Source organism: Battus philenor, unplaced genomic scaffold, assembly GCF_028537555.1.
Source record: "Battus philenor isolate CCGP_79_NKW_IND1 unplaced genomic scaffold, ilBatPhil1.0.hap1 SCAF_12, whole genome shotgun sequence".
NCBI lineage: Eukaryota > Metazoa > Arthropoda > Insecta > Lepidoptera > Papilionidae > Battus > Battus philenor.
Window position 1 is genome coordinate 10,262,863 of NW_027181674.1, and position 26,158 is coordinate 10,289,020.

The 26,158-nt window shown below is 32.3% G+C and overlaps 1 protein-coding gene across 2 annotated transcripts; it reads right to left on the reverse strand.

The window, feature by feature from the left end:
- Positions 1 to 1,810: 1,810 nt before the first annotated feature.
- On the reverse strand, positions 1,811 to 25,111 carry LOC137932941 (hrp65 protein-like). 2 transcript variants are annotated; one of them, XR_011109111.1, is made up of 12 exons: positions 24,746 to 25,062; positions 23,403 to 23,756; positions 22,790 to 23,005; positions 22,198 to 22,419; positions 21,824 to 22,125; positions 21,604 to 21,712; positions 21,377 to 21,531; positions 20,461 to 20,683; positions 19,535 to 19,600; positions 3,097 to 3,139; positions 2,970 to 3,024; positions 1,811 to 2,536 (listed from the first exon to the last, which is right to left on the reverse strand). XR_011109111.1 is itself a non-coding variant. In XM_068776631.1 (11 exons), the coding sequence occupies exons 2-11, from the start codon at positions 24,920 to 24,922 to the stop codon at positions 16,276 to 16,278; spliced, it is 1,950 nt and encodes a 649-aa protein (XP_068632732.1). In that variant the 5' UTR covers positions 24,923 to 24,942; positions 25,069 to 25,111; the 3' UTR covers positions 13,758 to 16,275. The 2 variants fall into 2 exon arrangements, 1 of the variants encoding a protein (XP_068632732.1); XM_068776631.1 differs by lacking the exons at positions 1,811 to 2,536; positions 2,970 to 3,024; positions 3,097 to 3,139 and adding exons at positions 13,758 to 16,401; positions 25,069 to 25,111 and having other exon boundaries at positions 24,746 to 24,942.
- Positions 25,112 to 26,158: the final 1,047 nt, after the last annotated feature.

Genomic DNA, 26,158 nt, shown 5'->3' on the forward strand with positions numbered 1-26,158 from the left:
AGTATTTTCTTTGTAATTATCATCTTATATTATACTATTTATTACACGATTTTTGTTACTACTATATTCCTTTTATTTTTATATTTTAGTGTTCGTTTTATTTTTACATATTGCATTTATTACCACCTTCCTGCAGTAGCTGAGGAAGCATTCTCTCTCCCCTTCGTCTTGCATGATGGCCGAGATATTCCTTTCCTCTATCTTTTTGCCCATCCGGCATTCGGAATCTGCGCGCAGTCTTCCGAACGCCGGACAGTGGGCCACAAGGTGGACCACGGTCTGGCCCACGCCCGGTTCACAGAAGCGCGAGGGGTCCTCCTTGAGCTTGAACCTGTGAAGGTACTCAGAGAACCCCCCGTGACCCGTGAAGAGCTGGGCCAAGACCGTATCCATCTCGACACTGCGGAGCACGCGGTAGGCTGAAATGGCGTCCGGTAAAAATATCCTCGTCGTCGTTCCTTCCACATACCTCCTGTTCCATTCGTCTAGCGACTTCAGTCTCAGTTGTCGCTTGACGAATGAAACGGGGCATCTCTCATATTCAGGTCTTCTTTTGCTCTTTAGGGCCGCGTCCTTGGCCAACTGATCCGCCCTCTCATTCCCCTCCATCCCCGCGTGCGCTTTCACCCAGTATAGTCTTATATTCTTCCCATTTTCTCTCGCTTTCATAATATTTTCTTTCACTCTTAACGCCAAAGGATGGAGGGTGTCCGATCTCGCGACAGTTTCGAGGGCGGACCGCGAGTCGCTCATTATGACGCATGACTGCGCGGACCCGCTGGCCGCGTACCCTGATGCTTCCGCTAGAGCTAGCAGCTCTGCCTGGTATACAGTGCAGAAGTTGCCCAACTTGAGTTTCTTAGTATGCAACTCTGCGGCGTCCCGCATAACGCAGAACGCCGCACCCACCTTATCCTCAATGCAGCTGCCGTCGGTATAAATTACAAGATCGGCAGCCGCGGTGGCAAGTCGGACTTCCTCCGCACTTTCGAATATCGTTTTACATTTCTTCTTTTGAAATCATTACAACTACTAGTTCTTTTTCACTAATTATTGAGCTATAAAAACTTAAGTCAAAAATTATCGTATTTACTTGGAATATAAATAATCTAAGATGCTTTATTGCTACATAACAAATAATTATAATTTGTACGATATACGTGTCATGGTTTTAGTCCACGTACCAAACATGGGAAAAAATGACAAATACAATTACGGCATTTTTAAAATAAACGGCTGAAATATTTTCTTTTATTTTATCCTCAGTGTTCTAAGTTTACGCATAGGTGTTTTTATTATGTCGAAATAATTTCAAAGTTTTTTTGTTTTTTTTTATTGTTACAAAACATTAAACCAATAGAAAATAACATTACAATTGTATAAACATGTTATAAATTTGATAACAAAATATGGAATTTTATTATTGGACAAAGTATTAAAACATATCAATAATTAAAACATTATTTTTCTTCAAACCGATCTGAAACAAAATAAAAGAATTTAAGCACATATGTATATTTTTTTCAAAACTTTTCTTTTTTTTATTTTGTCAGAAAAAAAAATGTTTGCATCATTATCCGTCAGTCGGGAAAAGAAGACAAAATAAGTAAATCATCATAGCATATATCTCTTTAAGCAAAAATAGGCAATAAGTAGCATGGATTGAGTTCTAGCATATTATTTTTAAGCAAAACGAATACTCACCTAAGTATCAATAACGTTTGAAGAAAAATCTACGGCGCCCTTGTAACGACTGAAAAGTACACGTATTATTTTATACTAATTATTATTATAAATACATACAATATAAACAGCATATAATTACAATCAAACACTAGACGTGCAAGACTACTTTCAATACTATAATAGAGTTTCGAACGAGTACAGTACTTCTACCTTCGACTGTATTAAGTTTGTATTTATGTTTGACACATGCAGCCTTTAACGGAGATGTAAAAAAATTGCGAGTAATACATGGAACGTATTCAGTCAGAGCCAAAATTTACAATAAATGGAACGGTAAGAAAAGCAGTACTAAAGTCTATTTCATTATCAAATTATTTTCAGACTTCTGTTAACAAAAACGCGTATTTTTAAAGATAGCTAGAAAAGTTTTCAAATATATGACCAATGAATACATGCTCTTACTTTGTATAAATGTAAGTTGGTCATGAGCTATGCAGGAATATAAATGGTGACTCCAATGACAGCAATACATTTAGCCCATCTTGGAAATACTGTAATTGTTACATAGAGTAAAAGTTCCACTTGTGTATACTTTACTATTTTAATACATTATCGCATCTTCACTGTTATCCGACTTATATTCATACTAGATTCTATAAAGAGTATTTTAAGCTATGACTTTGATCTTCTCATTCGTTAAGATGTTAAACAAGCTCTTTCTGTTTAACACGTAAAGGATAACGAGACTTTTGAGACAGTCTGACACTTTTCTGTTACTTGTTGACACTTCATACAAGCCTTACGTTTCCTATTAACTTTCTGACACTTCCAATACAAACACCGGCCGCCGCTGTAAAACAAAAGATCAAGGTTACAAAAAAGCAGTTATCTCCACAATATATAATCTTTTTAAACACTATCGCAATGTGAACGCTCCAATTTCATGGTTACATATACTATACTTGAATAAACAAATTGTCTGATCCGCAGCTCACACCGCTAAATTGGCTCGGGGGATGTCTCCCCCCCACGCTTTGTTATCCGTAGAAAAAAATGTACTTCCAGCTCACGTGAGCAAATGTCATTTATAATTGACTGTAGTTAATTTGTAGTTATCCTGAGAGCAAGAATTGGAAAAGTTCACAATTGCGTTCATGTTCAGATATTACAAAGTTGTGCATCAGTATGCTTCAGTTGGGAAAAGAAGACTATATGGTATAATCATCATTATTGTGAATGAAATTTACATATTATTGTAAAAAATAAAAAAGAAAAGATCGTACCTCGCGTGTAAGTATGACAACCTTGGGTCTTGATAAATGCTTCTATGTACGTCTCCTGCAATAGAGGAAAAAAAATTATCTCTTTTCCTAAATTATCTCCAAAATGACTTTTAAGAGAATAAATTACCTGTAGAGAAGCACGCCGGCAAGTTTTAACTATAGACAGGCACCTGTGAACATAATGTTTAATTGAAATATTACCCTTATTACAATGACAAACGTTATATTTATGATTTAAAAGTTTAATCATAAAAATATTAAACAGTTGATTAGAAAATTTAAATATTCCTTGCAAATAGGCTGATATAAAGACCTAATAAAAGGCTATAAAACTTAAGAGACCGGCAATTTTTTTTTACAGGTAAACATAAAACAATCAAATTCATCTAATAAGAGGATTGAAGATTATGTGACTAAGATAAACTTAAAAGTAAACGTATATAAGTATATAATTAAATGCGACATACGATACTTTATCAACGGAATCATCCGTAAAACTAATTACAAGAACAATATTAGTATAGTAGCAAGTAACAAATATATCCAGGTATTTATTTATGCGCGTCTTTTGCTATCCATGCCTCCCCTCAACTACATTTGAATCACGGAGACCCTGGCGTGATTTGATTCACCACAATTTTTTTTTCTATTCATACCAATATCTGTAAACGTTAATTAAATTGGACGATGTGTAAAGGTACGAGCATTAAATAATGTGGAAAAATAATTGTGGGTAGATATGGTGTTGTGTATAGATGTCAAAACTTTACTTTTAAATTATAAATTTATTTAAAAACTGACAATTTTAACCAGTCATCGTCTCCGATTGCTAAATAAGTGTAGTAGTTAAAATCACTGTTACATGTTGAAAAACAGCTTTCTTTGTCTTTCAGTATATACATACGTGTGTCGTCTTTGAATTATTCATAATAAAATGGATAATTTAACGTGCAAATAAGTAGAGTGACTTCTACACATTATGTATTTATAGATATGTATTTAGATTATATATTTAGAGATATAAGAAGTTGCTTCACAAGCAATTCTTGCTAACCTTTTTAAATAATAAATGATCTGTAACGCGTTACAGATGTGCTCAAAAACTACAAAGAAACTGCAATAAAAACGTAACGTAATAATAAATTCGGTATCAACTTAGTGAACCTGTAATTAAAAAAATGTATATATTATAAAATAGGTCGATGCTATTAAAGTTAATTACGTACGCCAACATGACTAAAGATTTTCTATCTTATATCATAGTGATAAAGGTCGCCCGGAGCTGTATTAATTTAAACAGTTACGCTTCAAGATTTAGTGAACTAACGATAATCATTAAGGTTTTCAAAATAGTGCAATCAAAAGGCGTTTTGTAAATAACCCAGAAAAAGCAGTAAAAATCATTTTTTAAATATATATACTTGCTCAAGACAATGTAAAACAAGCAATAATTTTTCTGCGAACACATGTTTACAGCACACAAATAACTTCTCACAAAATGTCCTAGCTATTGCTACTCGACCCCAATTTTTTTTTTTAAATTATAAGAGTAACAAATAATACATTCGAACATCGTAACTTACTAACTGAGAAGACGTGTACAGCATCTCGACTGACGGTTAATTCTAATGGCGATGGATTTCATCGAAGATTTCGTATAAGGTAGCGCGAAAAGTAGACATTCAGCTGACTTGCTTTGTACCAACTTAGCTATGAAATGAGAGTATCAAGGTCATGGCACCTACTCCAATCAGCGTACATTATAATATCACAATAAATAAATCCATGTAATTCCATAGACGTTAAACATTCCTGTAAAATTAAGATATAGTATGCATTAATTTAGTTTTTAAGTGTGTCTGTCCTACCCGCAAAATGTAATATTTCAAGCTGTTTGTATAAAAAAAGTTATCAACTTTATGTATAACGTTCAAAACATAAGTGAATTAATCATAATCTTACATGATTACACCTGTGCATCGCTGACCCGATTTAAAGAAACATCACAACTTCACACACAAAATGTACATTACTAGATCTTTTAAAAAAACGATTTAAAATGACTGTGCCTTTAATCTATACCGTTTTATAATTAAATTACCTGTCATGCCAAAACTGTTTAGAATATTCTTGCAATTCATTCTACTCTAGACGATTATATTTCATGAATAAGTAAACGAGAAATTTTGGTTAGAATGTTAGTGTCAGAATAACTCGAAAATATAAATTGTAAATTGATTTTTTTGTAGCTTAGAATTCCCAACACGTACCTTTCCAATGTAATAAAATAAATAATTTTACAGCACATCTTTAAAGACTCTTCAGGGCAACATTTAAAAATTAAAGACGATTAAACTTTAAAACAAGATTCAATTATATTATAAAATGAGCCAATTGAGCAAGGGCGCCCAAAATATATTTAATTAAGTAGTGTTGTTCTTGTAATGAACGAACAACAAATCAGAATTTTTTTAAACAATCTGTTGATAGTATTAAATTTTATTTTTATACACGGTGGCGAGTCATATCTTTTTAGACTATTTAAAATGTATAACTACATGTTATAATAATATTACAAGCTGAGAGTTAGTTCCACCCATGTCGGACGAGCTGTCGCGCAAGTGGCAACTTACCCAAAAACAAAAAATCCATTCAAAGGAAAATTTTGCATCCTTTGGAGCACTACACGTACGTTTGCTAATAATGATATCGAATGAATAATTTTTTCTTTGATGCACTTTCTTCTCTTCTTTCTTGAATCTTCTCTTTTACTATGAATAAAAATGTTATGAAAAGAATTCTATAATAATAATAGATGTAATGTTTTCGATAAAAGATTATGTCTAATGTTGGTATCTTAAAAATCAATCTTTATGGTATACTTGTTTCAAAACAGTAATTAGTTAGCTTTTATTTTTATGGCCCCACATAAATATTAATTAGGTTTATTAAATTCCCATTATATAAAATTCAAGTCAATTTTCTTATATTCTTGTTAGTTGCCATCAATGCATTCATCACTAGCGCGGAAGTAACTTTCAATGCCCTTCTGGAACATGTCCTGAGTACGAGATATCATTTTTCGTTGGCATTTTGAATTGCCAGTTTTTTAGCCAAGATGTCCAAACTTAGGTTGAAAAAACAAACTCGATGGGCACAATGTCTGTTGAATAAAACGATATATAAAACTGAAATTCCAACCCCAGCTCTAGAGTAGCGTAGACAGTTTGTCGTGCCGCGCAAGATCGAGGGCGTTGTCGTGCAGCAGGGGCAGCGGGATAAAGCGATTTATTAAAGGTGGCCGAAGATTTGCGAGTTTCTCCATCATTGTGTCCACTCCCTCAGTACATATCCGCTCTAATACTAGTAACATTTTTTACTTACTTCACCACCAAACAGTGACTGACTTTTCAAATTCATTTTCATAACTGTTAGTCTAAGCAAGATGACTACATCAAATGGCTGGTCGCGCTGACGTTCTTTCAGTTCGTACTATATCCACTTATAGAGCTCGTTTACCTTGCCAATTTGGCTAAAACGGATCAATATTTATGTGCTAACATCGCAAGCTTCTACAAGCGCAGCTGTGGACCAAATGTCGTCTGACAGCTTCCACAGTCGCCTTTAATAGGCAGTTGTGTGCTAAGACTTGGAGCTACTTGGAAAAACTACCCTTGTGTGCCTAAATGGATCGACAATATACAAAAGATCCGCTAGGTTGAATATGATTTTGTGATTAAATCTGTTTAGTTAAGGAACGCTCGCCACTTCCTCGCGCCAATTAATTCATTATAGCGATAGTTAGTACGAATGTGGGTCAAGCACACAAAAGGTTAATGCGTTGTTAATTTAAGTTTACTGGCAGCCCCAGTTTATTCTTCAAATCAAAATTTCCAAGTCGAAAGCGTCCAAACCAATAACTTGTCTTGCGTTCGCTTGTAGTGTTAAGTCCAAACACGTCGTTATTGTTAAGAGTAGTTTTCGCTTCATCGCCAAATAAATTTTTATTTCACATTACTCGTATTTTTATCGCGTCCATAGTGATGAAAAGGATACACAAGCAATGGTAACGGAACACTAAGCTATAAACAGATAATGATGGATAAATTATAAAATAGACTGCCATATATACCTATAAAATACAATTCGTTTTATTTCAGAACATATTAGCAACTATAGATATAATATATATCAAATGGCCAATTTTGTAAAACAACAATATAGTTGACTGCAATGGAAATCGTTAATAAAAGATGCAGTGGTATGGACTACAATACAAACAAAACTGGTTTTTCTGCGAGTAAAATAAGTGCAAATCAGAATGAATAACGAGTACAATTATGTATTTTAGAATAAATCTGTATAAGTCATAATATAATATAGACTAATTTGGTACTAATTTTGAACGAATACAAATTTAATGGAGAAATTTTATTAAACACAAACGTGAACTCAACTTAATGAGCCTTATAATTCCACATTCAATATACAACATAACTTTTTGTAGAACTAACATTTCCAATATGAATTCAAGTGTTAGAATGGAACAAAATGACATTAAAAGGCATTTTATAATGTACGATCTTATGTTGAATTTATTTAAGGTCATATTATAGTATATTTCTTACGTTTATAGTTATTACTTAGTTTAATTTATTTTGTTTTATTTATTAATAATAAATCATGTTTTACTTCGTTAACAGCAATGCTAAATATTGTCACTTTAAAACTATCTAGTTCATTTCCTCTAGTTTTATCGGTTTCTTCTCAGTATAGCTAGAAAAATTAAGAAATATGAAGCCAGAAAAAATTACAATCTAAATATGGCTCGGTTAAAACTAGCACTTACTGAAGTTGAAGCGTTCCTTTCTAAGCCGTCGTGGCAACAAATTGATATTTTGAATTTATGGCAAAGTAAGCGAAAAATTGGACTGAAAAAATTGCGAGATGGACCTTGGTCTCTTACTACTTTCCTAAATGAAAAAAATAATGTTAAACTCTCTTAGAGATCTTGCTCTCTTATTACCCTCAATTTATGAAGTTAAAAAAGAATTATATCTCATGGTAAGACTATAATCAATAGTCTACAAGCATATTAACAAACATAACCGAATGAAATACGTGTAACGTTAAAATTATTACATAACTTTATGCATTGTAATGCAAAAATCAATTAAGCATTATATGTCGAGGAAATAAAAATTACTAATAGTTTGGTACAGCAGATCACCGAATCTGAATACATTAAGAGGGTCGTGGAGATTTGAATACATTATGAAGCAGAATTATTATTAATTGTTAACATATATCAGATGCTCAATCGTTGTCGTTATATATCTTCTTATCGTTTGAAGTACACCTGTTAAGAGACATTGCTGAAACAAGCACATGGTTAAATATTATATTAGTAACAATTGGCCCTAGGCTTTAAGTATATCCGCGTAAAAAGTCGCAGAACATTATATAATTCAGAAAAATCTTACTTTGTTTTCAATTATGAAAAAATGCCTGTGATGACTATAAATGGACGTAATGACGCGTTTATGGCGGTCTTCAATTTTCTTTGATAACCCCAACCCATTGATAATGCTCGCGAACAGTAAATTGAACCATATATTTAGTTGTATCTGCTTAACATGTTCATAATTAAGTAAATAATTGGTTGGGATAGTCTTCGCAAATGTGTACAACTTGTAACAAAATCTGTTTGCCTGCACTATTTTCTATCTGGCTAGTTTTTGGTGTCTGTGTTATATATTTCGAAAGTCACAAGATAATGAAATTTATTTGGTCTTTATATTTTCTTTATTAAGAATTTCGATCATTTTTAAATGTTACGTCTATAATGAAAAAGCCTCATTCCGCCGTCTGGAAGAGTAGCACGAAGTTTTTTTCAATTAGTGAATTTTGAAGGTGAATATAGCACTAGACGCAGATAAGAATAAAATAGTCGCCATTTTTCAGTAGCAGTTGCGACGTAGCTGAAGTATCTAAAATTGACCATAAAAAGTTTTGACTTGACCAGCTCACTGAAAGAAACCTAATAACGAACCGGATGATTCTTTATTAAAAACCGAACCAATTTTGAAGAGGTTATCTCGTAATAACGAGATACTATGTGTATGGCGGAGAGCTGTGCTTGGAAGGGCACCGATTACCGGATCTCCACCGCCAGCAACTTATATTGAAGTAAAAACTAATGGCGATCGGAATTAATCAAAAGAGATAAGATTTTTCATCGTGATTACATTTCACATACCTTTAGCCACTCAACTAAAATTGAGACAGACTGGGAGGCGAAAATTAATTGGCCATATAGCCCTGATAACACACTTTCAGATTTCAAACAGTTTCGGTTTTATCAGATTTTGTTTAGACAATTGACGTTGCCTTCATTATCTTTATGTCTACCGCCTGGTTGGACATTAGAAAGTACTACCACAATTTTTTATCACGTTATTTCATTCAATGACACAACATTTCTACAGAAATTGTAACAATCACTCTATTGGCAAGTCATCATAACAAAATATCTCTTACATGCACTATTGTTAAAAGTCGTACATAAACGATATAAGAAATATATCTAGAATTTTCGTATCAAATGGGTTAGAAGCTTTTCCCCAGCCTTAATATTTATGTCATTGTTCTTTTTTCATTCATCTCTTTTTTAAACATTCGTATCACATAATGTGGCCGACGAAAATTACTGTTCAATCTTTTCAGACATTAACATACTATAGACAATATGAATATTCTTAGCGTGTTCGCACGTGGTAATACTTACATATTTTCCTTGTGCTCTGACTAAAAGGTGATTGGTTATAAATGTCAACAGTCTTGAAGGAGTGAATGTATAGCTGATTTGCTGTCAATTATAGTATTATTTAAAAATCAATGATTCCAGAAAAAATTGCACAATGACAAAGAAAAAGAGTTTTTAAAATAGGGATTACTTACTACATATTAAAATTTTAAATTTCATTTACTCTGCACCTGCAGACTAAGTACTGACATACGTTATATGCCTGTCACATTCGTATAAAAAAATAAATTAACAAAACCTTCCAGAGTAAACACTTTTTACACGACGATTGGAAATTGGTGTAAAAGCTTTGAAGCTTTTTCCACCTATAACCAACAACCCTGTATAAAAATGACCGTTTCATTACGGACACTTTATTTTGTCAATTTTTACCCGTACTTTTTTTGACCAAGTCGTCTATCTACGGAGAATTTACATCATCGTTTCATTTTTAACATCGAAGTTAATGTATCTACAAAAAAAATATTTAGACAAATAGCAAATAATAATTAGATCATACTGCTAAAAATAATAAATATGAATTAATATTTATACTTTTCAAAAATGATATCACGTCTAAAACAAAAAAGCCGCAGTAAAAAAAATTATTAACGGCTTCAGTACTCTTTATATAATGATAATGATTTATTCAGTGATAAAGATGAAAATATGCCTTATTAACAAATAATGTTCCTGAATAATGTATCATAAAAAAACATTTTTTTATCAACGAACAATATATTATTTCATACTCCATTTCGATAACATTACTATACTTGAATGTAAATAGATTCAATAATGCTATTCAAATGAAACAGGCAAACGCTGAATGACTTTATCCTTCTTGCCAGGAATAAAATAAAACTATTTAGTCCGTTACAGTATTTGCAATTACTGCAATTGCCGCAAGATCTAATCCAGGAAAGGTATCTAAACATTTTATTATATCTAATAAAAAACTTTGTCACTTGCGCTACAAATTGAAATATTTTGATTCGTATACCGGGCAAAATAGGAATATTAATATTGCCCAAGTAAAATGTAATTCCAATTTAGATTATGCAAATGAAAATATGTTTTTTTATCAGCAGACAAACTATTAGATTTTACAGATTAGTACAATACATGTACGAGATGTTACACGAAGTATTAAGAATACCAAAAATTAAACTAAATGTCAATTAACAAAATATTTATTGTTTTAAAAAGTTGGTTCTTTTCTGCATCGTTGCACCCTGGAAAACTATTGTGAGGAGCGAGTCCACTCTTCTTTAGGGGTCTTCATTAACGGACTTTTCGAACGCAACCGCGTTTTTGGTATCTTGAAATCGTATCCATGAAATCTTTTTTTATTCTTAGAGACCAAAGGAAGCAACCCCAAAAATTCCAGTTTTGCTATAGTCAAATAACCGAAAGTTCATTTATCCGAGTGCGCTGACGCATTGCAATGATGGAGAAATCTGCTTCGTAGCGTTGTTCACGAACTTTTCCAAAAATACAGTCAAAAAAAACGCTGGTGTACCCCTCTGCCTCTTATTTTATTTTGGAGAATAATTAGTTGAAAATTGGAATAGCCTGTTCGACCAAAGAACGAACTTCTTTTTACCCAAGATCCTTCCTCTATTCCTTTTTTGAATCATTTCTTATAAAGGAAACACCCGCTGTGAAGATTCTAATGGTTTCGGGGTCTTAACAATAAATACAAGTTTTAATATTTATGCAATGACATTAAAATATGACTACATAGCAAAAACCTCAGCGCTTACTGATCCTGCAAAATATATTATATAATATTCTATGTGATGATTCAATGTTCAAACATACTCAATGTTTAATATAACATTACTTAGAATTTGCGAGTAGTAATTACTCACTCTCTTGCCAGTCTGAGGCACAACTTGTTAGTTTCATCAGTCGCTGCTAAACGACTTTCATTACGGTCATCGCTTTGGACTGCGTTAAAACTCTTTAAAACCTCTTTAATGATAGGATGATGTATAAATAACATACATGAAAAGGTTAAGTCTTCGATTTTTAAAACTTTTTTTTTAAATATTATGTCTATAAATTTTAGAAGAGATGAGTTGATGTATGTAATACTGGGATCAAAAATTAAGGTAAATTTATTTATAAAATATAAATTCTTTACTTCTTCTTCGAAATCAATTTCATTTCAAGTAATCTTCGTCCGATAAAACATTCATTTGCCAATGCTTTTTCCAGCCCTCGAAACAGTTGAGCCATTTTGTCACTAATCGAGACTTTATGTGACACCAAAATATCCTTCATAATAGTTCGAGCTGTACCAAATAATGTTCAAGTTTTGATAAACAGACGCTTGGCGAATATTCTAGTCAATCCTACCAACCTAGGAAAAAAATTAGCTTACATTCCCGCCAAAGTTTTAAATGATATTGATGATGACCTGACTTTACTCTTTGATCACGGTATATTAATTACTGGTATAAATAACTTGTTTTCTGAAACTCCTCAATACATAAATTATAAAGTTAAAATTAGTAACTATCAATCGAGTTACTTTTTGAGTTTTAAATTTTTACATTCTTATGGATCTAATGCACCCCCCATTACTGATACATGTTTCCTTTCAAAGCGTACGGATCGTAGGAAATTAAACGATATATATAATTCTCCATCAATTCCGGACTGCACACTGATCAACTTCTCAAATTAAAATCTTTAAATATATTCAGATTTTCTATAAACTGGTATTTCTATGCACAGCGACGTTTATTTCTTATTTTGCGATTAGGAAACAAAATATTTTTAACGGATCTTTCTAAATCTTTCGGTAATATATGCAAATCATCACCAATGCATACGGTTTATCTCAAATTATGAAAACCAACCACAGACTTTGCTATAGTAATAGTTCATTAAATCAAAAAAACTAGATCCCAAAATCACTAAGAACCGTAACACTTAATTAAAGTCGATCAGCAAAGGTCACGTAACATGTCCAAATTTTCTTACCAACATCTCACTGCAGTGCTCTATATGCGGCTGATAAGGTCAAGTTAGTTCGTTAGTTGCCGTGTTCTGAACAATCTTAGCATTTTCGAAGGTCGCTGAACAATGGTCGTCAGCGTCCGATAGGATAACACTTCCGAATCGATATCCGTTGCACAAGTCAGACGCTAGGAGAGTGTTAGTACTATATATTTAGAACGAATTTGACAGGCGATGTTGTATAACACAGCAATCAACAGAACAGAGGAGTTATTCCAAAAACCTAATATGCTTTCTTTGTTACCTGTTCTTCAGAGGCTTTGTGCTTTTGCGCCAACAGTAACCGAGGATCTTTTTACCATTTAAATCCCAAACATTTCGTTATATATAAACTATGACAATAAGTATCTCTCTTAAATAAAAATCGTAACGTTTTTGGTCACGTAAACTTTCCCAGTTTAACTTGATAAGTTTTAATTACTGGTGCACATCGCATTATTTTTTTGGTACATAGTTCTTAAAGCATCTTTATTACTTTATTGATCCATAACAGTAAAAATGGCCAGGCATTAACACTTTCTTTAAAAAAAAAAGCAAATCTGGCTTATAAAACCTACAGGAACGAATTGAAATATAGAATGATTATTGGCGCACAACAGATGCCCCCTGACTCCAACTATATTATATTATCGTTATGAACTATGCAAATAAACAAATCGAAGAAGCTACGGAAAAAGCGAGACGATAAGTGTCAAATTAGAAACCGCTAAATGTGCATAGAAACAAAAAAACTGAACCAACCCAACCATTATTTGTTAATAACAATTTCAATTTCCACGACAGATTGACCAAATTTGACCAAAACCCAGGCAACTCTGTCCGCATCCACTTGATAAAGATACACGGTATTGGATTGATAGGGAATATCCAATAAATGTGTATACAAATTCAATTAAGGCAATATTTTGATATTTCGTTAAGGTTCCGTTGAAAAAAAGTCTCAGTGAATAGGCTTAGATCTAAATTATTTATTGAATGTACCAATTAATTATAACATTACAGTGAATCACGCCTACCAAGGCGCAGATTTAATAATTTATAGTAATTTTACTATAAGTTAATTTTGCACATTAATATTCATCTATATTTTTTCAAACACTCAATAGAAATAACGTTTCTTCCTTTGGCAACTTCCGAATCATTTAGGTGATTTTACCAAAACAGAACGACGTAGCGAGTACTTCCTGTAATGTATAACAAATGTAAAAGCTCCGTCACATGTGGGTTAGGTAAAACTTTTGCAGAAAAACTCACTATACTTCAAAAGTCTTTCATTAAATTAGGAGCGTTAGAAATACTCGTTACGTTGATTCCGTACGCAATATTTCGAGGAAGTGCTCTGAACGGTAGTGAATAAACACACAAAAATAAAACTACATTTAAAAAAAAAACATCCGTCACTTAATAAAAAAAGAAGAAAGTGAGTGACACAATAGTTTTGAGGACAAGAAGTTTTTAACCATTTGTACGTGTATCGGTATTTAAATTATTTGTAACTTCTACAAATAACCTGCAAAGGTACTAATTATAAAAAATTACAATAGTTAATTTTCGAAGTACTAGATATAAAATTAATGATTTGAATAAGTTTTACGTTAAATGGTAGGATCTCAAAAGTCAACCCTACATACACTTAATCAACAGATTACATCATACATATATAAAAACAAAGTCGAATTATTAACGCAACTTTTGTAATAAATAGTGTTATGATAACTTGGCAATTTAAAATGCAACATAGTTGCAAAAAGCTTAACGAAAAAACGCTAAACTCAACGCCGAGTGTGCGGCATCAATTCTTGTTCACAAGTTTGATACATAACTTTCATATTATTGCCTTGAAATTCATAACGAAATGGTAAATGATCTTCAAAATGAACCAAGAAATAAATTGAAAGAATTGCTTCTATATAGTCTTTCGCTAAGTTATGTAAATAAAGAACAAAACTTCACAAATAACAATGGAGACTAATAAACTTATAGTCGAAGTATGGCAACTGAAAAACTAACTTCTTAAAAGTGAAACTTTCGTACACACATTAAAGCACGCGCCACGCGTTCAAAAAATTGGCATTGTCTTGTCTAAATTCCATACAAGAAATAAGTAATTAAGTAGACAGCATCATGACAGCAATTGCAACTTGAGTCTTCTACTTCAAACTCTCATCCGAAACAATAGTTTAGCTGTAGTGGACCCGTGGCACTGAATATTTTTCTTGTACCATATACATGTATAAATCATTATGTACAAGAAAAAGAAAAACCGTTTTCTTCTACAATACACAATAGGTAATATTTTCACTTTTATTATATCTGGTATTTGCTTTCTTAATGCGATAATCAATTAATTTTTAAACACCAGTCTCAGATAATTAAAAATAATATTTTGTTATTAAAAAAATAAATCGTTAATTGATCTGCAAAAAACCTCGCAACACACAGCTCTTTCGATTCATGTATTAAAGCACGGTTTAGCATATTCAGTTTAACGTAATAAACTACCATTCATTATGGTCCGTCCCGATTTTGCTACTGTAACGCTGTCGTTGACACATACTACTTCTATAAGTTTATTGTTAGTCCGTGTACCGAGCGCAAAAATAATCGCTGAGCAAATAAATTTCCCGAATTATTATTCTCACAAGATTATAAAGGCATACTGTTTATAATTCGATAACTAGAGTAGTAAAATAACGGAGAAAATTTAAAAAGCTAAATATATTCTGTTACGTCTTATAGAGACTACTATGTAACCTTTTAACATATGATTTTAATATAACCTAATTTATTAATCTTATTTTATTTATGGAGGTATTATTAGCTATTTTTACTACTTTCTAAAATTGATTCAAAATTTCGTGCTTAAATATGTATTTCTTTGAATTTCAACCTGGTGCCGAATATTGAAAATAATTTTGAGAGCAATTATATAAGCAATCATTACATGAAGTTCTATATGCAGATAGATTATTGCAAATATTACGTCTCCATACGAGCGATATTCTATTTTAAATTGACATTAAATATTTAGTAAATTAAACTATTCATTTGTATTCACAAGAGAAATACGTAAAGATTAAGCGAAACCGCCTAAAACCTTTTATGATGTCGCATAATGCACCCTGCAGAATAATGATAATTGAATTAAACTCGTGTTACAATAGTATGCTGGTGCGGTTGTAAGCGTTTTCGAATACTCTTTTAGAGAGTGCACTACACATCTAAATTAACCATGGGTTTTGTTTAATACGTAATGTCAAAATGTGCATCCTTTTCAAGAAAAATAAAACTATTGCGTACAGATGCAATCGTAAGAAATGGTCTTATAAAGTAAGGATTACTTATGTATGTGGCCAACCTATAGTTAGTCACGCGGGTCTCGGGGGTCACGCGGGTCACGGTCACGACTGCGGGCAATCCCGCAGCGTGACCGCTGCGTGTCGTCACGCTGTCACGTTAAAGATAACGGAGTTAAAAGCGACGACGTTTGTTAGGATAATCGTCCATTAGGCGCGGTCCGTCCCAACCGCGTGTCTGCGGCGGCATGTCGTCATAACCTCCACGTGGCATGTCGTACTGGTCTCTGAAGCCTCCATCCTAAAGCGGGCAATCATAAAAGTGGCCAATTTTTTTTTTTACAAGTTCTTTTTATTATGTATAATAAAGTAATACACGCAAGCGTTAAAAATAGGGCTATCTGAGAAATCATGAGCCCAAAAGCTGTTTATAAATCTTTAGTTTGTCAAACTTGTAAAAAACATTAAATGTAAAAGAGCTAATAACGATTTTTTACACTTACAAAATGAACAAACAAAGAGTAAACATTTCCAAAAAACTTATTTCATTTCCTTTTTTGACTTTTTGTATACCTTTAAAAAACCCTTTCTTAATCTTGCAACGGAAAGATATTTGTAACAGACTGGATTTGAAAGAATTTTTTTAGTGAATGAAATAAAAACAATGTATAATCAAGTAAATAATTTGACGTATCGAGCATATACACATGTGCCGTTCTACATCATCTCACAAGATATGGATTTCTCTAAATGTACACACTGTTTTCAATACTAATGCAATATACACCTAACCCTTTCTTTTTCTTATACACGATTTTGAACTAACGCATTAATCAATAAGTATAAATACACTTTTTACACGTATGTCTTGTCAAAGCACTTTAAAAATATTTATTTTATTATACACGGAACGCGTATTAAACTTTCAACGTTATCTTGTTTCGCGTAGCTGGATATATTATAGGAATAACCTAAAAACAAATACAGCTGCCGTTTTACATCAAGGTGCATACAAGTTGTTAACGATTACCTAAAAATGCTTTAAAATTCATTTTAATTTAGTACTGAATTTTTACCGTATACAATTTTTAAATTTTTTTTGTAACAAAAACTAATGATTTTGTTTTATAAATACTTATGTAATTAATTACTTCGTTATCGTTCGTTTGCATGTTTTTTTAAAAAAAAAAATACTTTTTACACTATGTAATCTTCCATATGGAACATGTATTTTTACACGTTTTTTTTGCAAATTTTCTAACGAACTGAAGATACTGTGTAAAAAAGAGTTAGATATAATATGCTAGAATACTTACTTTTTAGAGATAACTTTCGAATAAAAAGAAATAAATTAGTTCACCTTGATAACCATGTAAACAACAAATAGAAAAATTATTCATTAAAATTTTTATTTAAAACTAAGAAACTCAGATAGCCCTATAATTTTTCTTTACGATACATTATTATACAAACTATATACTTTTCTTTATGAATTACATGCTATACATTAATGTCAATTGTTGTACAAACCTGACAAGAACATTAAAAACTTTTGTGAAGTCAAGGTAGTTTTTTTTTATTTTGTTAAGAATTAAATAAAAATTTATGAACAAAAATTTACGCTAGTACTTCATTTTGTTTTTAGATTGGTAGTGTTATGTATTAACCTATAATAAATACATAAAACTACAAACTTGTCTAACATGGACTTTTATTGTTTAATGTCAATTAGGATAAAAGCTGATTATGGTACAATAAGTGCAAATAAGTTCATGGAACTGAACATAAGCACCAGCACTCACATTCTGACAAACTGCTGACAATAACCTAAATAATCATTGTACTTCCATAAGATAACAGATCTCCAGCAAACCATGCAATAAGTTTTGTATTGTTAAGTTTATTCAGCAAACACCACGACTCTTTGTTGCGCGGCACTTAAAAACAGAGCATAGAATTGTCGAAGATACATCCTCCAACAAAAGATATCAATATTGTTGCAAAGAGTAAAAAGATATACATGTATAGGATTAAGAACATCTCTTGATATTCAATGGAACAACTATGTGTAAACATTTTATAGCTAAAATACATTAAGTATGTAGTTGAAATAAATTAATCCATGTTGATATAATGCCACTTTGATGTAGTACACACAAAGCTAATAAATAGATTTAGTGATGGGCAGTGGGTGCAGTGGATGTGTACTGGGAAAGTTGCTCAGAAGGTTGTTAAGCACTGCAGATCATGGACATCGAAAGTATTTTAAACAGGCAGATAAGAGACTAAAGACGATTTAGATTATTTAGATTTATGACATATGTAATGTTTGGCCATTTTATCAAAGTAGAGATATTGCGAAGACTTAAAAAAAGACACCTTACTACACAAGTGTTAAATTATCGAAGATTATTTTGTTTCTATTATTTACTACATACAATATACAAGATTTTCCTGTAAATGCAATTCAGACCGGTTTCGAAATGTATCCAATGGCAAAGTTTTAAAATGTTTTCGAAATATCTTACCTAACATTCAAAATAAATAAATATATAATAGGTTAAGATGTGAAATATATATATATAATATTTATTATATATATTTATTTAAACAATAACTTTAACATTACCCACCATAGTCTAATCTAACATTTAATATAATTTAGGTAAGGTAAACCCAAAATTTTAGGATATAATATATATATGTAAAAAGTGTTCTAGACAAGTTTATCCATAGCTAATAAATTTTTCTTGTATTATTTATTGTAAAGGATATACTTTTTACTAAGATTAAAATGAACACAACATTTATATAAAACATGAAATTACATGTACTGGAAGAATTACCTTTTTATTATTTTAGCTTGGTAATTATAGTGTGGAAATATAAAATATGTAAAATAAGAAATTAGAAATTGCATCATTGTATTAAAGTGTAGTTGAGCCAAGTCGTCAGCTTCTTGCATTCAACAAGTTTACTATAAAAAATGGTAATATAGTTATTGCTATTCTATTGATAGTCTCAATTATAGATGTATAGTTATCTGCCAAAAACAGTGAAATGTGAGAGACAAGCATATTTGTAAGTTCATCTATTTATTAGTTCAGTGTGTACAGAGTATATTTAGGCAATAACAAAATTGGCTTTTCCTGTTTTAAGTCAAATTAAGATCCCAGAAGAATTAGTTTCTTTTCTATAAACATATCTGTTTACAAAATATATTTATAGAAAAGGTTATAAAAACAAGAATAATATTTGTTAATATCCTGCATTGGTTTTAGTACCAAACAATTAAAAATGATGTGAATATATATTAATGTGAAGACTGAAAATTTAATATATTAATAATCTTGTTCTTACTTGACTTAATTGAATCCAAAAAAAAATTAGTTCAAAATAGTTTTTCTAATATGTTAAATAATAAAGGTACTTACCATAGGTTGCTGTTGGTCAAACATGCCTTGTTCTTGTCGGTCTAACATGGAATTCAGCCGCTGGGCCTGTGTCAAAAAAATTAAAAGTATTAAATCCCACGATCTAGATTGATTCATTCTTTACATGTGAAGTATGAGACTTTATGCAAAAAAAAATCTTGTAAGTTTATTTGTACAATGCTACTTAACACAAGATTTACGGAAATTGATTGAATTCCTATTTATACTGTGTAATTGTGGGCCTATTTGACCCATACAAGAAAAATGAATATTTTTGCAAGCAAAATAGTACCAAATCAATTAAAATAAAATTTATATTATCAAAATGTCATAAATAACATTTTTCAGGCAAAAAATGAATATTATAAATTATATATTAGTCGACTGCCCTGCACTGTTCACATTCGATGTATAAATCGAAACACTGACAGAAGTAGGTAGTAATGTAGCTAAGTAGCAAAGACAAGTGACAAAGCCTTCCACATACAAATATTGTATGTTAGGAATTACAAATGTGAAGAGTAACCAATCACAAGCTACTTGGCTGTTGCCTAGGCGTGATGAGATCATCAAATTTCATGTTATACAATTAATTTTTAAAGTAGTTTATGAGTAAAATTGGCTTGCAACCATAAAAATAGGTATACCACATTAGATAATGCAAAATGAAGAGGTCTGCAGAAAAGAAGAATGAACATTCACATATATTTTACCATGGAAGCAAAAACCTATGTATTTTTTGAAAAAGTAAAATTGAAGTTATATGTATTAGAGTTCAAATTTTCAATGAGTCAAATTGGCTCAGTCCATAATTCTAGTGTTAATGTTGTTTTGCTTGCAAATATCTATTTCACAAAAACGTATGTACAATTAGGCTCCTGGATGGATTACATGCGATCTTAAAAACCTTTAGATGTGAGTAGTACCTGCACAAAAAGCGTATTTTCCTGTTGACGACGACGCAACTCATCGTCCTGCAGGCGCATGCGCTGCGAGAGCTCCTCCTCCTGGCGCAGCAGCTGCGCGCGCTCCGCCTCGCGCCGCTCGTCCGCCGCGCGCTCCGCCATTTCCCAGCTGCGTTTCTGTCGCTCGCGATCTTGCTCACGTTGTCGCAGTTGCTCGCGGAGTAGTTCCGTCTCGTGCTCATATCTACAGCACACAGCCATGGTCATATATCACATTATAACATCTGAATCAATAAGGTATTGCTAGAGATATGGATTAATTTTGAAATGAAACATGTTAACTGTTACTTTTAAATCTTACAGTACTCTAAAATCATGATATCTTCCATATAAGTTTGTTTTAACAGATTATGAAGTGTTTTAGAAGGCACATTGAGAATTCCATTTAGTAATTTAGAATATTTAACATCCACAGGGCATTCACTCAAGTATAAATTTTTAAGCACACTTGTTTGGCGAGTATACACACGCTTAGCAACTACCCTGCTGCGAATGGGCACTAACAAAAAAAGCAGACATTACAGCTGAAAATCTTAATTTAAAATTCTGACATACAAAAAACAATAATTTATAGTAACAATTCCTACAATTCAAAATTAAGTTAAATATCATTGTTTCATAAAAACGTTGAGACAATAAAATATAGATAACAATTGTCTTATTCAACACAAGAACTTAAAAATTGAAATGCTCAATAATTAAAACTATTAATAATCAATATTTTTTTATATAGAATCATTGTATGTTTCTGATCAACCTAAGAACAGATCTTTATACAGGGTGTTTGGTTACTAGTGTAAAAGCTTTGATCCTTTAAATCTTTTACACCTATAAACAAAGACTGTGTATCAAATTGTAATTAGCGATCTATATTTACTTGGCATATTCCATTTGAGCTTCAAGCTTTTCTTCTTCTGCTGCCAACTCTTTTTTCAAAGCCTCTTCTTTTTGACGGTGAAGTTCATGCAGTTGCTTCCACCGTGTTCCATATTCATGTTCAAAACTGTTTAACTCTGAGAAACGAGGTCCGACCTTAAAAAATATACATAAATGTAAGAGGACATGATAACTTTTAAAAGACAATGAACAATTATTCCTACATACCTCACGAGCTCTCAAATATTCTGGATGTTTCTTAGGCAAATTCTTTTCAGGATGACCATCAAACTCATCTGGTTCTTCAAAGTTCTCTACAATTACTGGGCGTAGTGAACTGTAAATTGCATACAGCTATTACATACTTTGAAAAATATCTATAGGAAAAATTAACGACAATGCCTATTTGAAGTTAACAAAACAGCATTAATAATAAGAATAAACTTACGAAGTTAAGAAAAAGCACTTCTCTGTACAATTTCGAATTGCCGCCAATGCGCTGGGTTTACGCGCAAATTCGACTACACCTTCTCCCAAAGTCTTTCCTCTTTCGTCAACCCTTACATAAGCTCTCTCAATTTTTCCAAATATTTCAAAGGCTCGATATAGAAGCTCATTAGACACGAATGGCGGCAAATTTTTTACACGGACTGCGCTGTTATGAGGTGCAAATCTTACTCTAAGTGTACGCCCATTTCTTATTTTACCATCAAGTTCTCTCTTTGCTTTCTCTGCATTTACCCTATAATCCTTAAAATTGAAAAAGAAGAATTATTATTTAGGAAAAACTTTATAATTATCTGTTTAGTATTATTCACTTACCATCTTAATAAATCCAAAATTTTTCTCTTTATTGACAAATAATTCAGCAGCTTCACCATACTGTCCAAAGAGGTTCATTATTTCCTCTTCAGTTACATCAGATGTTAAATTTCCAATATACAGTCTACTTCTACCATTAAATTTGACCTCGGTTTGGTCAATTGGAGGCAAGTCAACCAATGGCCCCACTAAATCCTTAAGCTTGTTCGCTAACATATGCTCCTGTATTCCAAAATAATTAAGTTAAATAGCATGACAGTGCAAGGAAAAAAAGTAGTTATGGTTAACCAAAATAATTGATATCAAGTGTAATTTTATCTACAAATTGCACTATATATCTGGTAACCTGTATGAATAGATTTTGTAGAGTGAAGATGACACAAAATGACCATAGCTGCTCCTGATATTCAAAAAAAAAAAAAACAATTCGAGGATGCTAGTGAAGCTAAACTAGGTCAAAGATCACATAGTGTATTAAGACAAACAGCAAGTCAGCTTCACATTCTAAAATGGCTGACATGAACTATCCTGATTTAATTCTCCATATTCATGTGTAAAATCAAATAAATGTATTAGATATTTTGCATTGTACCTCGCGTTGAACTGGTTTTCCATCTGGTTGTCCTCGCATACTATTACGTTGTTGACTACGGGATGATCCTCCACCAGATTTGGGGCCAAAGTGTTTTTGGTTACTGTTTTGATTAGATTTATTTCCAGGCCCACTAAGATTTGGGCCTGCAGGTCCATTTGGTCCTCCCTGACTCCATGTTCCACCTTTGTTTCCACCAAAGTTTCCATTGATATTCTAATAACAAATTACATATTCATAGATCATAATTTTCAAAAACATAAATTTATCATATAAAAGAATATTAATTGATATTCACATGAAACTTGTGTAATCCAAAGCCAAAGCAAAGCAAAGCTTTATATTTTAAAAAATCTATAAATGTTTACTGTCATTACAAGAGTACCATTAGTACTCATTTTATTATTTGTATTGTCAAAATGTCATTTAGATAAATATTACACAAAAATTAAAAATTAACATTGAAGTAATTAATGTCTTACAAACAATTTATTTAAGTGAGTAATGAACTTTGTTAGACATTAAACATATAACACAAAATTTTAAATTATTAACCTAGTTTATTTAAAAAGTAGGATAAAAATCAGAACTTTTATTACAAAATAATACAAACCTTTTGGAATTGATTCTGGTTGGAATTAGGTATTTGACTATTTTGCTCATTATCAATAGATTTATCAACATCATCTTGAGATTCAGATTTAGGTGGAATGTTCATAGGAGTTTTCTGTTGTTGTGGCTGCTGTTGTTGTATCTGTTGAGGCTGCTGCTGACGTTGTTGTTGAGGTTGAGGCTGTGGGCGCTGATTTTGTTGCTGGCGTTGATTTTGCTGTTGTGGTCGATTCTGTTGCACTTGAGGTGCTGGTGTAGTTGATGGAGGTTGTTGAGTCACCTCAGTAGGCTTATCCTTCTGTTGCGGAGGTTGTTGCTGCTGTTGCTTTTCTACTGCAGGTTGTTGCTTCACTGACTAAAGTGATAATAGTGGATAATTGCCTTTTAATTTAGCAATACACATGTGATGTTGATAAATTACATGAGCCTAATTCTAAATGTTTTGACTATAGAACTTAAAGTTTTATTTTCACAAAAGACTAGCCTCTATCTGTATTTAAAAACAACTGTAACTGTTGGCTGTGTAATGTACCAAGTCTAGCAAAGTTCCTATAATTACAATCTTCAACAATTCATCTACAACCACATGGTATTTATCTCCCTCAATTTAATAATCAAAAAAACTAAAACTGCACACAACAATCAACCAACTTGAGACATTATCCAGAAATTATTTGGTATCTTAAGTATGATTGCAATCTAACTATTACAATCTCTTGCAGTAAGCTATAGCAGCATACATTGTATATAAGATCCCTAATTGATTAGGATCTTTTTTCACCAAACCCTTACTATAAATAGATCACTACGATTTTGATATAAGCTGAGTTGCTGTGCATAGTATGAAAGCAATTTCAATCGTAAATGTAACTGGAGGAGTCAGGGACACAATTCTAATTTCCATTTACCAACGTTTCCCAAAAAGTCTGTATGCGTGTTAGAACGGAGACCAAGTTTTTATTTGCGTCATCAGTTAACAACAACTATAAGCTAAATAGGCAAAAATAGGAAGAAGTGAAACTATATAAAATTATATTGCCTACTGGACAGACGCTTATTCAAAATTCGAAAATAATAATAAGAGCCTATTTTTAAATAATGATTATAAAAAATGTCATTTGAATCAATCCAAAACTTAACGACATCAAAAAATCCATATAATTGTAGCTAGAAAAAAGACGATACAACAAAATGAGTCCATCAAACAAAATGGCGGGCAGTATCGTAACGGGACTAGAAGCAAAATTTTCTGAAGATATTGCAGTAATTAATAGAAGTTCTTATTCCAAACAAATCACAAATAGTTATAGTAGAAAAACGCGTAAATTTACTAGTACTACTTACCTCATTACTAGGTCGTTGACCTCCTTGACCATGATTTTGATTTCTCTGGTTATTGTGATCAAATCTAGAATTTCGAAATCCGCCACGGCTGTTTCCTCTGCGACCGCCTTGTCTTTGTGGCTGAGGAGGTCCGCCAAATCCTCTATTTCCATATTGATTCATTCCTTGCATTTGCATACCGTAAGCCGTAAAAAGCCCTTCAAATTCAATTACCGTTACAAATTATCTTGATTATAGTTGAATAACTACAAAATAATATCTAATAATTTCCAAACTCAAATGTATACTTATTAAGAAACTATTAAGAGAAATGCAATACGTACAACCTGACGCGGCACGCTTAAAAATGAAGAAGGACAAAATGGCGTTTGCCTACCTTAATATCTCTCGGCGTCCAATTCTATTGCATTCCTTTTCACGTTATTTACTTTAATAACGTCAGACCTTTAAATTAAGAATAAAACGCTTTATTTTTAGGATTCTTTGCTAATATTGCAAAATATATTTATTACTTAAATTATTCATACCTAATGTTAAGTAGACTTAGTAGATCTTGAAAATATATAGAAATCTTTATGTATGAAAAGAGATAGTGGATAAAAATAAAAACCATCAAACGATGCTGAGGAAGCCTGGGAGTTTGAATACTTCAAGACAATTTAAGAGAGAAGTAAAATGACGATAATTTATGTAAAACTCAACTGGACATGATTTTTATTTCATTAGCTGTTTGTCCAAATACTACTTAAGTTCATTAAGAGCGTAATCAGAACATAGAACTTCTGCACTTTTTGGGACCGAACTTTCACAGCTCTCCATTTGGCATTTGCAGAATCCGCCGGTTCATCTTTTGCTCTATTTGTACAAAACATGTCTCTTTTGTTACCGTCGAAGTTGGCAAGTCCAAGTTTGAAAAAGAGATTATTCGCCGAATGTAAATCGGGCGAGCAACGTTCGGTTAGCTCCCAAACATATTCTCTTCTGTTCTCTGTAAAGTTTAGCTGCGAGATCGAATGAGAAATGAGGAGATTCACAGAAGAACCAAAATCGCCGACGTTGCTCGAAGAATTGCTCGTCTGAAGTGACAGTGGGCAGAGCAAATCGCTCGTGCAACTGATGGCCGTTGGGGCCGAAGGGTTCTCGAATGGGGATTACGAGCCGATAGTCATGGTATGGGAAGGCCCCCCACTAGGTGGAGTAATACATAACAAACATAGTTAAGGTCACGTGAAGTTGCTGGGTGCGAGCAGCACATGACCGGTCATCGTGGCGACCTTTGAAGGACGCCTACGCCTTGCAGTAGGCGTTTATCGGCTCGACATGAGTTGTTCATGTCTACACTAATTTAATGATGCACTAATACTGTTTTCATAAGAAACAAACTTATCGAATTGTGTCCTGTAACTTCCCGTG

What these genes read in the sequence shown, in the direction of transcription:
- LOC137932941 (XM_068776631.1), bottom strand. Translation starts at nt 24,922, where the DNA reads ATGCAAATGCAAGGAATGAATCAATATGGAAATAGAGGATTTGGCGGA. An exon ending in AAGTGCTTTTTCTTAACTTC is followed by an intron (nt 21,713 to 21,823) that starts GTAAGTTTATTC and finishes TGCAATTTACAG; the next exon opens with TTCACTACGCCCAGTAATTG. An exon ending in TTGACCAACAGCAACCTATG is followed by an intron (nt 16,402 to 19,534) that starts GTAAGTACCTTT and finishes TGCCCGCTTTAG; the next exon opens with GATGGAGGCTTCAGAGACCA.